The sequence below is a fragment of the Stigmatopora argus genome, chromosome 21, assembly GCF_051989625.1.
Source record: "Stigmatopora argus isolate UIUO_Sarg chromosome 21, RoL_Sarg_1.0, whole genome shotgun sequence".
Classification (NCBI taxonomy): Eukaryota; Metazoa; Chordata; class Actinopteri; order Syngnathiformes; family Syngnathidae; genus Stigmatopora; species Stigmatopora argus.
In genome coordinates, this window is record NC_135407.1 from 8,335,117 (window position 1) to 8,351,991 (window position 16,875).

At 38.4% G+C, this 16,875-nt stretch overlaps 1 protein-coding gene across 3 annotated transcripts in view; it reads right to left on the minus strand.

Annotated features, from left to right (window-relative positions):
• Positions 1 to 2,140: 2,140 nt before the first annotated feature.
• The window catches only part of tgfbr2b (transforming growth factor beta receptor 2b), a 34,981-nt gene continuing 20,246 nt past the window's right edge, over positions 2,141 to 16,875 (minus strand). For all 3 annotated transcript variants that reach the window (XM_077590809.1, XM_077590810.1, XM_077590811.1), the window contains 6 exons: positions 16,061 to 16,202; positions 15,599 to 15,789; positions 11,450 to 12,222; positions 10,277 to 10,418; positions 5,016 to 5,140; positions 2,141 to 2,477 (listed from right to left, as the gene is read on the minus strand). In XM_077590809.1, the coding sequence (XP_077446935.1) occupies positions 2,298 to 2,477; positions 5,016 to 5,140; positions 10,277 to 10,418; positions 11,450 to 12,222; positions 15,599 to 15,789; positions 16,061 to 16,202 (1,553 nt within the window). In that variant the 3' untranslated portion in view covers positions 2,141 to 2,297. The remainder of the gene's footprint in view (positions 2,478 to 5,015; positions 5,141 to 10,276; positions 10,419 to 11,449; positions 12,223 to 15,598; positions 15,790 to 16,060; positions 16,203 to 16,875) is intronic.

A 16,875-nucleotide genomic window follows, 5' to 3' on the forward strand; every position in this document is an offset into this window, starting at 1 on the left:
CGTTACAATATTTATTTTTAAACCAGAATTTTTAACCAGAAGTTGTTCGGACAAAATTTGATTTTGAAATACTTTTTCGGGGTTTTTTGAATCTTTAATTTATATTGTTAATATAATTAACAGTTTTAAATTAGAAGATTTTCAGATTGTGGTGTGCTTTGAGACTTTTTCAATGCAAAAAGTGTGCCGCAGCTCAAAAAAGGTTGGGAAATACCGGTGTAGTGTGATTTAAAGTAATAAAAACAAACAAACAGGGCGGCTCGCCGGCGCGAGTGGTTAGCGCGTCGGCCTCACAGCTCTGGAGTCCTGGGTTCAAATCCAAGTCACGTACACCTATGTGGAGTTTGTATGTTCTCGCCGGGCTTATGTGGGTTTCCTCCGGGTACTCCGGTTTCCTCCCACATTCCAAAAACATGCATGGTAGGCTGATTGGACACTCTAAATTGCCCCTAGGTATGGGTGTCCGTCTCCTATTGCCCTGCGATTGGCTCGCCACCGATTCAAGGTGTCCCCCGCCTCTGGCCTGGAGACAGCTGGGATTGGCTCCAGCACCCCCTGTGACCCTAATGAGGATAAAGCGGTTCAGAAAATGAGATGAGAACAAACAAACAATAGTACATTTGTCAAGGAGAATTCCGTAAGTAATATTTTTAGTGAGAAGAGCATCAGTGAAAGTAGCAACTTTGCAACATGAAGGTTACCAGAAAAGACACCAGGTATAGATTAAAAACTTTAATCCTGGAATAGGATGACAAAACTGAGATGAAAGTGACCAACTGTGATACAAGTTTCTTTGGTATAGGCTCCTGTTTGTGGTGCATTGACTGCTGAGGTTCCAAAACCTGCCAAGGTATAACAAGCAGGAAAAGGGACCAGTCTCAGGCCAATGTATGGTGGAGCAAATTTTTAAAGCTGTTGCACAAAAAAATGTTCAGTCGTATTGTAAACTAGAAAATCTCTTGGTAAAATTGCAAAAAAATGAAATTAGAAATGACATGAAAGTCTAATCTTATCAAATATATAATACTGTTGGTTTAGTGTCTGTATTGAAAGAAAATTAGAAGTACCATATTTACTCGCATATAAGCCGCCCCACGTAAAAGCCGCACCCTTAAAATCGTTGAATTTTACATTTTCTCGCCGGCCCCTAATTCATAATTTTCACCTCCATATTCATAGTTTTAATAGGGAGTACAAATGTGTTAATTTGAAGGGAAAATCTTAAGAAAAATCATCGCACGTGGTATTCCTGAGATAATGTATGACTCAAAAGCACATTATTAGGGTCAATACCATAAGGAATTAATTCATCCAGTAATGGCTGTTTTCTTACAGCAAAACAGAAAATAACCAACAAATAGTAAATGTTACTTTGCAAACATCTACTGGCGAAAAAGAGTATAGCAAGTCTTGTGCGCATATAAGCCGTACCCTTGATTCAGTCATCATTTTTTTTTGTTTCAAATACGGCTTATATGCGAGAAAATACGGTAACATACTTTGGTCGAAGCCTGTAATACAGTCCATCTTTCACTGGCTTGCTCAAACCAGCTGACAAACCCATGAAAACCTTAATAACACCACTTAATATATCATATATAGGAGTAAAACAAAATTATATTTTTACAAATTAAAGCAATACAAATAAATTTAGTATAAATTTTATTTCTAAGCAAGGGAGGGATACTCCCAGATCAGCTGTAGATGCAGCAGGCTGAAACTATAAAGTTTAATATTTTTACATTATATACATTCCTTAATTTTTGTTTAATGTCTGACCAATACTAAGCAGACTTCCTCATTTACTGGAGATCACATGGATGAATAACACCGACCCCAACCCACCACATTTTTCTTTAAGGCTGATTGACTTTTTTGTTTCAAAGTGGCTTTTAACACAAAAGGTCACCATGAGTTCTTTTCATGTGCGTCACTGCTATGTCACAATAAATTAAAGTTGCACCATGAAAATACATGGGTCATTAGTGTCATTAGCAGGCTTCGCACATAAAATGTCTCAGGCTCTTGTTTTAAACTCACATTCCTTTACTTTTTTTGTCATAAATGTATTCATCCTGACATACGAGGCACTGAACAGTTAACATTTAGTGTGCATAGGTAACAATAAAGTGCAAAAGTATTTGGTTAAAAGCTTTATATTGTCATATCCCTGTTTGTGGTCTGTCTGTAAAACCTGTTTATGAGATGAAAAAAAATCCACCTGCCTTTGACGTTAACCTTGTTTCCAGTTTGGTTTTGTGTCACCAAATAATGAGTACTGTATTTTGGCTTGGACTCTACTTTTCATCCACCACAATGATTTCTTCTGGGATCTTCTCCTCTGAGTCAGAGCAGTCGGACAACTTGTCCAAGTACTCCATCTCTTCAAAGCGCTCGGCAACACACTGGGCTGTGAGACGTGCTTCTGGGTCGTGGTCCCAGCAGTCGTCTATGGAGGAGCAAACTAGCTGGATCCCCTGCAGGGGGAGGAATGAACCACACGTCATCAGCGCCTGGCCAAATACTTCTTGCACGGAGTCTAAATGAAATATGTCGCCCCCTAGTAACAGTGTGTGTATTTGATGTTTTTTTCCTTTTAAATATAATTCATGAATAGATACTCACTTCAGAAACTCTCACTTAAAGGTTAAAATTCTTGAGGAGTGTTTGAGCAAGCGTCTGTAAACAGACTTATAAAGTGATGGTGAGAATTCTAGATACTTCAGACGGGTCGAGCTGGGGCCAACAGTACTCGCCTTCCATAGCCCCTCTATTTCCTCCCGTGCCCGAACCCTTACCCTATCCCCAATTCTCTTCCCCAGCTCAACACCAACCCATTTGCCTTAGCCACCCTAAAACTAACCATTTCTTTGCCCAACCTAACAAAATCCCCCTTTAATCAAAACCTCCTTTGTAGCACTGCAACTAACAATAATTGACCTTATCGACCAATTGGACGATAAATTCAACGATTAATTGGATAAATGGCAATATTTAAAAAATTAGCTTTATAATATTCTAATAGTAATCAACAATAATAAATAAATAAACAAGTTGGTTTAGGCATGTTTTAGGAAAAAATTGATAAATGGCAATATTTAAAAATTAGCTTTATAATACATACTAATAGTAATCAACAATAATAAATAAATAAAGAAGTTAGTTTAGGCATGTTTTAGGAAAAATTGAAGACTACTTTCTTCAAAAATAATATTTTAATATGACTGCACTGTTCTAAGTACATAAAACTTCTTCAAATGTTTAGTAAAGGTTCTGAGTATGAAACAAATCTCAGTACAAAAAAATTGGCAAAATCTTCTTAATTTTGATTTAGAAATTGCTTGACATTTCTCTCTGTAAGCAAATTGCTGATATAAATAGTCAATTACTCATATATTGATACAATGATAATCTACAGATCATCAACTTTATACATTACAGCTAATGCACTTGCAACTACTTTCTTATAACTAGATGAGGTCATCAGGCATCATTAGGCTACTTAATGACAAATTAGTTATTTGCCGAGTTAATTCAAATCGAGGAATGTTAGTATCTACATATTTTGATTAATGGCACTTTGGAAGCAACATTTGGGTGCACACTGCCATTTAATGTGTGTACCAATCATTCTTCCACCTTGATTTCCCCTCATGCATTTTAGTACACCGAGTATACTAATAATCGGTAATCAAATTGATGAGCAACAAATTAAATTATTATTATTATTTTCTCGATTAGTTCTTGCAGCTTTATTGTTTAGCACTTTTCTCCCTTCAACATACTCAAAGCTCACTCTCAGTCTGCAGAAGGTCCCCACCTTGTGGACTTCCTGTGTGTGGCTCCAGTTTTTTACCTGGGTCTACAATGTCTTGTGTGTCTTGTGTCTGTCTTGCAACTGGAACCAAGAAATTTCCCAGAATACGGGATGAAATAAAGTTCAAACCTAACCTAATCTAACCTCACCTCCTGATAACACATCATCAGGAAGAACAAGGGCCACAGTATCTTGCCCAAGGATACGTGCAGATGGTCAACAATGGGTAAATTAATTTACATAAATATGGTACACATATAGTAGACGTATATAGTTTTAAGTAGAGAGCGCAAGCAAATGGATTTGAGGACAGAGTGATGTACAAGTATTTTTGGAAATGCATTATGTAGTGTCAGTATTCTTGCAGATTATTGCATCAGTAACCGGTGAAACACTAGCTATGGAAGGAATGTAAACAATCATAACGAGCAGGGAAACCACCATGGACAAGTAATACGGAGAGGGACTTGTCTACTAACAGTTCAATATCCGGCCTCAACACACAATCCTTCACAGGGTTGCACCATCTGTTGCTCCCTCACATACCAACTTTCCCCTCCCTCCCTGCACTAGCTGCTCTCAACCCAATTCCTTTCCACCCACAGCAACTGGAAGGCAGCTAGACTTACAGTAGTAGTACTGTGGAATGCTGAAAACCAGCCATGTCTGAATGAAGCGTCTGACAAAGCCCTCAGATTGAAATCTCGCATTGTCAGAGACACATCTTAACTTTGAACACATAAGGACATCTACCAGGACCAATTAAATCTGAAGATTGCTTTAAACCCGACAGAAGGTTAGGAATGCAAAATGGAGGTGCTTTTCTGAGGAGCTTTAACCAAACCACCCAAATGATCGAAAATTAAGAGTTAAGAAATGGTATGATCTCAGAATCCATTTTTGACATAATGTCTACTCGTATGGTTACTCATACTGGGTGTTTTAAATAAAAGGACACCACCCAAAAACTGGGGCCAGCATCTTAACATCTAAGATCAGAAATGGCCAGATAATATTTCAACCTTTTAGTAAAATGAAGTTTAGTGAAATATATTTGCAATATACCTGTGTTTGAGGACTCACCACAGCATGAATGATTTGCCCGCTGAGTAAGATTGTAACCATAACGTTTGGGTTTTGGGAGCATGAATCAGGGAAATTCCCAAATCTCTAAGTGTGTGTGTTTGTTGCCTCTTACTGTGTGGTTGATCCAGCTATTAGGAATTTCAGGTCTTCCTCTGTCTCGGAGCACACTGTCCTTCATGCTCTCTATACATGGGTGCTCTCTTAGGTTTCCAAAAGGTGGCTCATACTCTTTAACCTCTGTGCAGGAAAGAAAAAGGACAAAAACAAATTTTAATCTACATTCATGTATTAAAACAACAAACCATCAGCTTCTTGCCCTTGATCAAGAGACATATTCCAATGACAAAATGTATTAACGATCAATACAAGTGCAACTATAGCAAATCATTGTTTGTTTTAAGAACATACATACGTACGTACGCACGCACGCACACATTGATTAATGTATTGTGAAGTTGGTTGAATGTGTGAATTGAGCTAGAACAGGGGTGTCAGACTCGGGTTGGTTCGCGGGCCGCTTTAACCTCAATTTCATGTGGGCCGGACCATTTTTGATATAATATTTAGATTTTTTTTTGAATAAATGGATTATAAGAACTGGATTAAAAGCCCTGAATATTCAGTTTTTATAGATCTAAAACAATGTTTATTTTAGTTTTTTTTTTAAATATATTTTTAGATTTTACAAAATTATTTTTGAACTAAAAACAGAATAAATTGATTAAAAAATTACAATTATTGATGTAAAAGGGGAAAATCAGGAAATTTAATATAAATCTATACACTTCATTTTAATTTGATCCTAAAACAGAAAGTCGGCACTCATGATTTACTTTCCCGGGCCACACAAAATGATGCAGCGGGCCAGATTTGGCCCCAGGGCCACCACTTTGACACATGTGAGCTAGAAGAATTGAAGGAAAAATGGAGTGCATGACTGGAACCACCAAAACCACTTATGATTTCATCTGAACTTGTTGCCTAGAGAAGAAAATATAAACATGACACTAGCTACACGGGGTTCAGCTACAACTATGCAGAATTGCTGACCTCCACTCCAGCACAACTCCTCTGGGCAGCATTATTCCACTCAATACTCCACTGGCAACAACAAAGGAGTTCATCACTCAGTAGTAGACTCTTGAATATCAGATTTGAGTTACTACAAAGGTTGATAATTTTCCTTACATACAATGAAGGACATTTAGTCAAACAAAATGATGTAATTTAAGTCAGGTATGTGTTTTTAGTAGAGTCCCAACGAATCTGGAAGTAAAGCCATGAAGGTAAATCTATTAACTCTTCTCTAGGAGCTAAATATCCCCAACTTAGTGTGTTTTGGCTGACCAGATGTAGAGCATTATAAAAAGCTTCATTTGTTCCAGTAAGCCAAAACAAACCAGACATATTCCAAATCTTTACAGTGTCGTTAAGGGCTATTTTACAGTCTTGTTGATGTTCTATATAAGAGTAAGCATTCAGAACTGACAGAGTGGCGGCTGATCTTGTGCAATGCGTACCTCGAAATAGGATCACAATAACAATGCCTCTTTCCAAGTCTGTGTGAGTCATCCACTAATCTACTCTCGTCCTTTTCTGCTGACTTCCATTTAACCGTAGAGGCTAAGAAACTGCGTATTCCTCACAGGTATTAAAATCCTTTAAACACTAACATACACAGCATTTGCATGTAACTATACTTTATGTTGTTCAAGTTACTGTCAACCTACTCTTATCGTTATCTTCCATTGATACACACACTAAGCCCGTTACTCAATAACTTAATTTTGAAACACTATTTGTCCAAAGTCACGTTTCAAGTTCAACATGTGACTTCAAATAATGAAAGACACTCATCACACACACCTACACACCATGACACCTGGCCCATTCATTTGAGATAAATTGATGATCTGACATCTGGAAAGCAGATGCCCTGACCTCTCCCTCTCTTCTCTAGTCTGGCCCAATCTCTCCAGGGACTGGAGGCATTTTACTGTCTACCGCCTCATGCTTAACTCGTACTCCACTATTATCCCCTGCAGCCCCACCCATCAGAGGAACGCCTTCATAGCCTTCCCAAGCCCTAAATCCGTACCTACTAAATTATACAGGAGACATTTTGTAGGAAATAAAAAGGCCTCCACTACAGCTTTTCTCTTTGTCGTAGGGGTGTTCATCACGCTTGATCCCTCTAACGCTCGATTTTACTCTGTACAAGGGCGGATATTTCATTTCACTGTTGGTAGTAACAATAAATACAAAAATGTATCACAAGAAACATTCCTTTAGGGTCAACAAGATAAATAAGCCAGTGGCACATTACATTGTTTCAGACAAAAACCCCTGGACAGACCACTGTAAGCAATAGATGTAGTACCTAAATGTACATTATTTTTCAGATAACCTTATATGAAATAAGAAATGATGAGTTACAAGTCGATTTAAAATTTCCTGGAGTATAAGTCACACATAGGCGTCAAATCAGGTGCGACTGAAATATTGTTTTCTACACTGAAAGCTACGAGCGTTAGCATTATGTTAACAAGCGTCTATTGTTCTCCATTTTATTATTATTATTGACATAGTGTTAATAGTCTCTGAATAAATAAAATTCCCTCCAAATCTGCTAATTAGATCTGTTTTGTAATCTTTCTTGTTTTTTTTTTGGCTGCTGCAATTCATACTTCAGTGCGACTTAATAGTCCAAAATAAACGGTGAATGGGTTTTCAAAAAGCCCTCTGCATGCTTTCGATTAAGTAGTTAAACATTATCATCTCTAAAAATGACTGGCTCAATATAATCAATGACACTTAATGCTACTAAAAAGCTATTTTTCACAGGGTTGAATGTGTTTTTCCAATCTTTCATACAAAATTGGGACACTGACCAATTTTATAGGGTTTAGTTGGCAGTTGTATGAGGACTGTAGAGCGAATTAGAGAATTTACATATAAAGTACTGCTCTACTTACGAAAAAAGTTCTGGAACCAATTAATTTCGTTTGTAGAGGTACGACTGTACATATGATACCACAAGTAAAGGTCAGTGTGTCATTAAAGACTGCACTTTTGTTTGGAGTGATGTGATTGATTCCCGCTCGGTGGCGGTATGAGTTTGATTGGCTCTATAGCTGACTGGCGACCACTCTAGGGTGTAGTCTGCCTTTCACCTCAAGTCAGCTGGGAGAGGCTCCGGCAACCCTTGCGAGGATGCGCAGTATGGATGATGAGATAAAACTTTTGTCCTGTTCAGGGTGAGTTTGCAGTTTGAAAAGTTTTATTGAAAAAAAAAACAGTTGGCCGGCTGTCTGTGTCATAAATAGACGACTCTGCCCTTCGCGCCTGGCAGATTTCAGATTACACCAAAGGTGCAGGAGCTGTGACAGAGAAGCCATGTGGCCGCCTGCCACCAAAGCTCTGAGAGCTGATCCGACATCTGTCGCCTACAGTAGCCGAACGCAGGCAGGTGGTATTGGTCACAGGTGGTAACTTCCAAATGATGGGCTGGGATATGTTGCTCAACATATGTATGTGCATGCCTATGGACACATGTTCATACTCTGTTTGGAGCAATTAGAATGCTCATCAGTGATTGGATGTTTGTGTGAAAAAAGAATTGTGATACTGATTCCTGAATTAATTCCAATTTTCAAATGAGGTAAAAGCCAAAATTAACAGATTTTTCCCCACTAACACAGAGTCTGTTAGAAACGAACTATTTTTCATGTAAGAGGTAACAGGATATACGTTATTGACTTAAAGTCTTGTGACTCAACCCTTACTAATTAACCAATCAGGCTATTCTAAGGCTATTAAAACAATTTGTGGGAACCATTCAGGACATGTGTGTGCAGTGAAAACAAGACAAGGTTGGACAAGTTTGTTGGTTGTGATCTCATACCTTTCAAAGATATTTCAATGAGTCAGAGCCAAACACTAACACCACTGAGCCATAGGGAGAATACTTATTTTCGTCCATTTGACAAGCAGATGTCCCAGTAATTGTGTATATCATGCCTTAAGAAAATGCATGAACTAGCTAGCTGCCCTAGTTCGCCCTCAATTATCATTCTGGTTCTGCTTTCCATTTCGCCAGAAAACCTGTCTTGTCCTCCTTGTCAGACCTTGCTGGCAGGAGTAAAGCTGGCTAGAGTGTTTCCATGCTGTGGGGGAGTCATTAACTACTACATCACCTGCCTTAGGGTAGGAAGTAGTTGAGAGATAGAGATACAGATATACAAGTAAATATAGAGAAGCTGTCAAGTTTAGTAGCACAGACTGACTGCGATATTCCAAGCAATTACATGCTGTGCTTAAAAAAAGTGTCCAGAAATCATGTGACTGCCGCATAACGGAAAACCCTAAAAGTAGTGCAATGGAAGTGTATGAGAGGAAGTAAGAAATAAAATATATGGATAGGGATACGACATGTCAAGTGAGTCATGTCCATGTGGAGTGCTTTAATATATCTACGAGCATTTGTCAGTCACATCAAGCAACAAATCTGGCCTTCTGCAGATAGATAAGGCCTCTGTAAATAAAGGAGGATACACTAAAATAGTCAATCTTGGGTCTCTGCTTATGCAAAAGAGGAAAAGGTCTATTTAGTTTTCAAAGTATACCCACAGACCAACACATTCTTGTACTTAGGAAGGGAAAAACAAGTGGGAATGTTGGGCAACATGACTCCAATATAATGATCCTGACAGAGTCCCAAAGGGGAATGTGTGTGGGGGCAATGCAGGAAAGAGCTAGCGTAGAGGCCCAAACCAAGCTTTCAATCTCTGCTTTGACACAATGGAGACAGGAGCAGTCACAGTAAAGTGCAGACCCACAGAGACATTTGAGAGGAAGTGAAAACAAATGGCTGAGATGCCACATAAAATAGTGTTGCATGGTTTGCAATCACATAATTAGCCATTTCTATTATTTGCACCTATCCTGAACCTGTTTGTGCAACATGACAACAAACAGAAATAGCATGAGCGGGATGAAGTCAAATCCCTGACACTCACGCAAGATTAATCATGGTTTTGACACTCTGCTTTTGTCCTCACGTGATACAGCACACACAATGCAGTCCCGTTGTAATATTTCAGTATTTAAAAGAAGAAGTAACAGCATTCTGCTTCTGAAACTGTGGGTTAGTTTTTAGATGATTAGGTTTGATTGCATGTAAGGACCTTTGCTAATATGGGACATTAGAAGCTTTACTGGCTAAATGCTTATAATTGTTTTGGTGATTGACTATACAGACATTTTCTTTGGTCAATGCTTGAATTGTTTAACAAAAGATAGATTTTTGCGATGGTAAAAGAGAGTTTTTGCAACCTTCTTTGGAGGGCATGCACCTCATTAGAGATATCTTACCTCCAATAGCAGTGCACCTGGAGATCATTTCCCACAGTACAAGCGCCATAGAGTACACATCGGCCTGTTTGAAGGATTCAATGTTTTCTAAATTGATTCTTGACTCCAAAACCTCCGGAGCCATGTATCTGGCTGTTCCCACCTGAGAACAACAAAAGAGTGAAAAGGAAGAAATTTAATCTTGGACTACTTGAATGAATGGCAGTATCTTGAAGGTAAAAGCCAAAGTAGCAATTGTGATATCACCATATTCTGATATCATAGGGCAGTTGAACCTGAAGCATATTCTTGAGTTTTTATCAAACGTGTAGCCCTTCTAATTAATATCAATATAATCTATTCTGCAATAAATGTTCATTTAAATAATATCTTGATCTGATTAATTAATTGATAAAAAGGAGTTCTTAAATATTCTATTCTAAAAAATGCAATTGTCACAGCTCCAGACTCAATAAGTTTAACATTGTTTCTTAGAGAGGTTGCCACTAAAACATGTATAAAAATGTACTCGACTATTTGGTCGTACGGTGGGGCTTGGTATTTTTACTGAATGAAATCAAGACTAGGCTTTGTGTTGAATTTATTATCTTCACAAAAACTGTGAACCAATATAAAACATATCTAGCTGATATTAAATTATGGTACTCGGACGTTTCGTCGAAAGACGTTTGGTCCCCGGACATTTGGTCGACCGGACGTTTGGTCGACCGGACGTTTGGTAGAGCGGACGTTTGGTCGCCGGGTTGTTACTGTTGAAACCAGCTCTCAAAATTATAATCATGAGAGAGAGAGAGTTTAATATCTAAATATCTAATATCAAAATATCAACAGTAAACTCTGTCATAATTTGACAGCAAGCAAACCCGGCGACCAAACGTCCGGTCGACCAAACGTCCGGTCGACCAAACGTCCGGTCACGTTAAATTATATATAAACAGAACCATGGAATCTGTCACATATTGTGCCATGTGTCCAAATCACACTTGGACCAGCCCCTTGCAAAAAGCAAAAGCAAATGGCCCCACAAATTGGACGCCATGTGCTTTTCAGGCCATTTTGAACTGTCATTTCTTTTAAAATAAACATAAAATCAAGCGTCAAGTAAGATTAAAGTTGCTTCAAAAAGATGAGAAAACTTTTAAATGAGGACTTAATTGAAAAAGTAAATATTACCTGTCCACTGTTCGCTAGCTCATCCACAGACAGGGAATTGTCCAAACGGAGCGCAAGGCCAAAGTCACACAGGCAGCAGTTCAGGTCACTCTTTACTAAGATGTTAGAGCTCTTAATATCCCTGTGTGCAATAGGCACCTTGTAACGGCCACAAGGTGAATGGTCACTGTGAAGATGAGCTAGTCCCCTGGCAAGGGATCCTCCCAGTAACCACAAGTCATGCCAGTTAATAATATTGTGGCTTAAGTAATCTTGAAGGTTTCCTTTTGGCTGGTATGCTGTAATGAGCCAGTACTGTCTCGGTACCTTTCTTTCCTCCGCCGTCAGGAAGTGGAGCACATTTTCATGCCTCAAGTCAGCATCTGAGAAAATGTCCTTCTCATTTTTCCAAGAGGCATACTCTTCATAAGAGAAAATCTTGACCGCCACAGTCTCAAAACCCTGCTCGACACTGACTGCGGATCCCTGCTTGAGTTTGGCTTTGTAAACTTCGGCAAAGCGACCTTTCCCCACCTGAATATCCAGTTCAATGGGCAACAACTCAGTATTGTGGTTGAGGTTGTTGGCGTGCGTTGAGCTACTGTCGGAACCTTCCTCATCCCCCATGATAGCATGAGCGTCACTGAAGTCCAATGGGGTACCTTTCTTGCGTTTTGAGTTAGCTCTGCGCTGGTGGTAAACTCGGTAACAGTAGAAAGAAGTAATCACCATAATTGCCATGACCAGAAGAGGAACCAGGCTCACTAAGATGACAGCAACCTGCGAATCCATGGCTGAGAAATTGCAAAAAACAAAAACAAAGTATAAGGTTTTAGATACACATTACAATGACTTATTTATTCATTAATTGTCTTACTGCTTATCCTGACTAAGTAATATCTTAGTAAAATATATTCATTATTTGCACAAAGGTTAAACTAAACAATCTTTGGAGGGATTTTGTAATAATTCACAGATTTTAATGTGGAAGTAGTATTAGATCAGGAATAGATGTTCCAAAGTAAAATTAGGAAAACAGGAATTCGGAGGGCCTTGTAGTGTTTGTTTTTCTTTGGTTAGTATGTGATCATGAAGAGAATGGATCTAAATACGAAAATGAAAAGATTTGATGGATGTTTGTATATAGTTTTACGATTCAAATTTGACAAATATAATTTTTTTCAGGCGGCACGATGCTGAGTGGTTATCATATTTGCCTCACAGTTCACAGAGGTCAAGGGTTAAATTCCTGGTGGGTTCCCGCCTTCCTGTGTAGAGTTTCCATGTTCTTCTGAGTGTTTTTTAAAAACATCTCAAAAAGATGCATGTAGGCTGATTGACTGCTCCAAAATTGTATGAATGCTTGCTTGCGTGGTTGTGGATCTCCATGTGCCCTGCAGTTGGCTCTCAACCAATGCAGGTTTATGATGGTACACGGTCGATTGGTCGCCGGTCTTTTGGTCGCCCGGAAGATTATTGATAATTACCATTTAAATCGTTGCTCAAATTCCCTAAATACAAACTGCGAATTACTATTTAGTCATACTTAATGCCCTATTAATTATTAGGCTAAAGAAAAGCTCCAAATTTCCCGGACTTTTGTTTTTTGTTGGAGAACTTGTTAAGACCCTGACTGACGTAGCTTCTTAAAGGGACAACGCATGTACATACAAACTCTTCTACACTCACACGTCGGCTCAGTAAAACTGCTCATGGCCATTGTTGGCTTTTATTGATGCGTAGACCGTGTTGTTTTACCTTGTTTTGTCGCTGGTCTTTTGGTCGCCCGTTGTCGCGGTCCGGGCGACCAAAAGACCGGCGACCAAAAGACCGGCGACCAAAAGACCGGCGACCAATCGACCGCACACGTTTATGATAGCAAGAAGAAAATGAATACAACCTAAATTCCAAAATTGAACTAAATGCTTATTTTAAATTCTGTGATGATTTAGTCTACACTGTTGTACGACTGACCTTTTTTTGTTTTTCTTTATAGATTGGCTTCCTCTGTTCTAAAAATGTCATTAGAAGTAGTATGTTCCAATTGTCTGCATACTGTACAGTTAAAAAAACAACAACTTCTGGTGATAGACAGGCCAACAGAAGAGGAACGTGACCCCTTTCCTGAGGAATGTCTGATGTCTCAAGCAGCTAAAGTTAGTATTTACACCGCAGAGGAAATGTGCTCCAAACCATGACCATGTCAACCGCATATTGTATCGCTTCATATTTTATGTCTGAAGCCTAAAATTTGAAACATGTTGTGTCTGGGATCTTTGGTATGGTTTTGGCACCCATAGAATCTTTGTAATTGTGTTGTTTTTATGGTGCAGTACCGAAATAGGTTGCTTTAAAAAATGAGATCTCCAGACATGCATGGAGAAACGTTGTTTTTTTTAAAACCCAAACCAGTATACATCTCAGTTTAGAAGCGAGTGCTGCTGCGAGGCGCAAAAGCTGTGTAAATAAGGGAGGAGGAAGTATTGGGGAGGGCATCTCGTTGCTTGCCTAGGCAAGCTCCCTGCTTTGCTCTCTTTTTTCTAAACAGGAAACCACATGTCTGAAATCCTCAACGTGGCCCCAGATGGTTTGTTTGGATTTTCACAGAGAGAAGCTTTTACTTATAACAAACCTGTTACTGTACCTGACTATGACTGCTTAGCACCTACAGTATCTTTCACCTCAGTAAATGCTAGGGTGAAAATAAATTGTCAAAATATTACATTGTTCAAGTATAATAATGTTTGACTATCATCGGATTAACTGGAGTGCCAGGATTATACAGGATGTGTATTTTCATAGTAATGGACAGATTATTAACACAAGTATATTGTTTCTTTTTAAAACACTGCACTCCTGTTGGGGTTATTTTGGGTACTATTATAAATGTGCTTGAAATATTAATCATTATATGTATATGTGAAATATTAATCATTATAAGCAGACAAACGCTCAGTATAACTGTTACCAGGACACTTCCCCCTGCAGCTGGCCCCGAGGACGTTTAATTGTTTTGCCCTATTCTGAGGACTATTGACCTGACAGGTCAGCCAGTCCCGGGCTCCGAGGGCTGTTGATCTGGGTTCGCAATGAAGATCTGTGAAGGACTCTTAAATTGCTTTGACTGGGATTCCGGAGCAGATGGCGATAATCGAATCGACTTCCGAAAATACTTGCATATTGTTTGTAGAATAGTGTTGCTCGTTGCACCTAATATGGAAATTGTTTTGCTTGCTTGTGTATTACACAGTTGTTTTAGGTTTCGGACCTTAATTGTTGTTTTGAAGAACTGATATGCAATTGTTGTTGCAGTTGTTTTTTGACCTTAATTGTATATTCGGTTAGCTTATGCAATTGTTTTGAATAAGATAACCTTAATTGTTTTGATTCTAATTCAACTAAATGGACAGAAGAGGATGTCTTTCTTGAGAATGGTCCGTGACGGGGACGAGTCAGGATTGATTCTCACTTGCAAGTTAACGCTGGATTACGTCTCCGATGTCTTTCCTTTTATTAAAGTATATCTACTAATGAACTCCTCATAGCATTTTTTTTCCCTGGGGAGGTATAGCAATACCAGATATAAATAAGATAACGGAATTCCAGTTTACTTAATATTGTGTTCTATTTGCTTCCCATAAACCCATTTTTTGGGAGTAACTTTGTTTAAATTAAACCTTTATTACAACCAGATTAAATCGTAAAAGATACAAAAAAATCCTTCTTAAAGTAACAAGTGATATGTAATGTTTTTGCCCTACAGCTAAATTTTGTTGATCCCCTACAGGGGAAAGTTAGGTATATACTGGAAAATATTTTGGACAAAAAAATGTAAACTTGCCGTTAGAGGGAATTAAAAATGGAAGAACATATGTTTTTCTTTGTTCTTATCATATGTTTTGGACTACCTTCCACATTACAATCACATACAGAGCCATTTTTTCTATATCAAATATTATTCCATGTTAATTTTTGTTTAGAAACTTCATTCTCATTGCTCAGAAAAAAACATTTTTATTTCTCATATTGAATTCATTATTTGAACGTTGTACTCAATAGGTTTGTCCACATAATGTGTTACCTATTGTGCTACCCTGGTATTTAAGTGAATCAATCTCACATTGCTTGATTTATGTACTGCGAGTTGCTATTTAGTGTGCTACAACTTACAGGCGTTAAAGATGATATGCTCGTTGCACTCATCCTCTGAGCAGGAGCACATGAAGAATGATGAGCCCATGCCTTTTCTTTCCTTCATCTCACACTTGCTGTTGTTATAGTCCTCCAGGACCAGGCCATACAACTTGTGAGCTGGATTGTGGCAGACAGTGTCAAATGTGACATTGTCGTCTTTCTTCCTCCTTGTAAAGGGGGGAGGGGAACACATCAAGTCGTCATTCACTATTATACTACTCTACAGTAAAACTGCCATACACTTCTTTTGCCACTGCTTATTTTTCTCACTTTCAGTCATCTGAATGCTTATGGTTAGATACTGAAGTTACCTTTGTTTCATATTCATAGTCTGCTGACTGTTCAAGGTCAATTGAATGAACAATTGTCTCAAACTGAGATCATTCTAACACGGTTTTGTAGTTGTGCATGGTGTAATGATCTCAGCTGGAACCTTACCAAATAGCGACACACACTTGGTCGTCACTTGCGCAGATGGAAGTAATATCACACTCCACTTTGCAGCTTCCTCGACCGGTACAGGTGGTTGCTTGTACATCGCAAAACTTGCACAGCCGCTTTATTTTTAAAATATAGGCATCTGGGGGAAAAAACAGAGATAAGAATCCATTCAGTAAAAACATTTTAACATTGATTCCTAAATACATTTTAGAGGGTTTGGTCATCTCCTAGCTGTTGAAAAATGCAAAAACAAAAATAATGTGCTGTCTCTCACCCAATTAAAAAGAAATGCATGAAGCCTAGGTGATTAAAGCCTCAAAATTATGTTGCAATATTTCATGAAAATTATTTTTTGATGGTTAAAATCTGCTGAAAAAATGTGTTTTTCTCTTTTTTATTAACCCCAGAATGTTAACCCTCTATTTCAGGGGTTACCTTTCACGCTTCTGAACTAGAGGGTTACCATGGTTACCGGGGGGGAAAAATGGGTCCTAAGCAAGACGGTGCAATAAAGGGTACCCATTTTTCACCCCAGTAACCATGGTAACCCTCTATTTCAGAAGCATGAAAGATAACTCCTGAAATAGAGGGTTACCATTCTAGGGTTAAGAGCATTTTATTATAACACAATATTTAAGCCAACCTTCTTGTGTACAATTAGACTGCAATGCAAATAGTGCAAATTTAGTTTGATCGATAACTGACAAAGCTTGAAAGGGAAAGAAAAAATGGCCAAGTAGTCCTTAACCTCAGAAGTCAAATGTTCCTAACAATTAAAAAAAAGGAACTTTAGGTTTTAGCATCCGACAAAC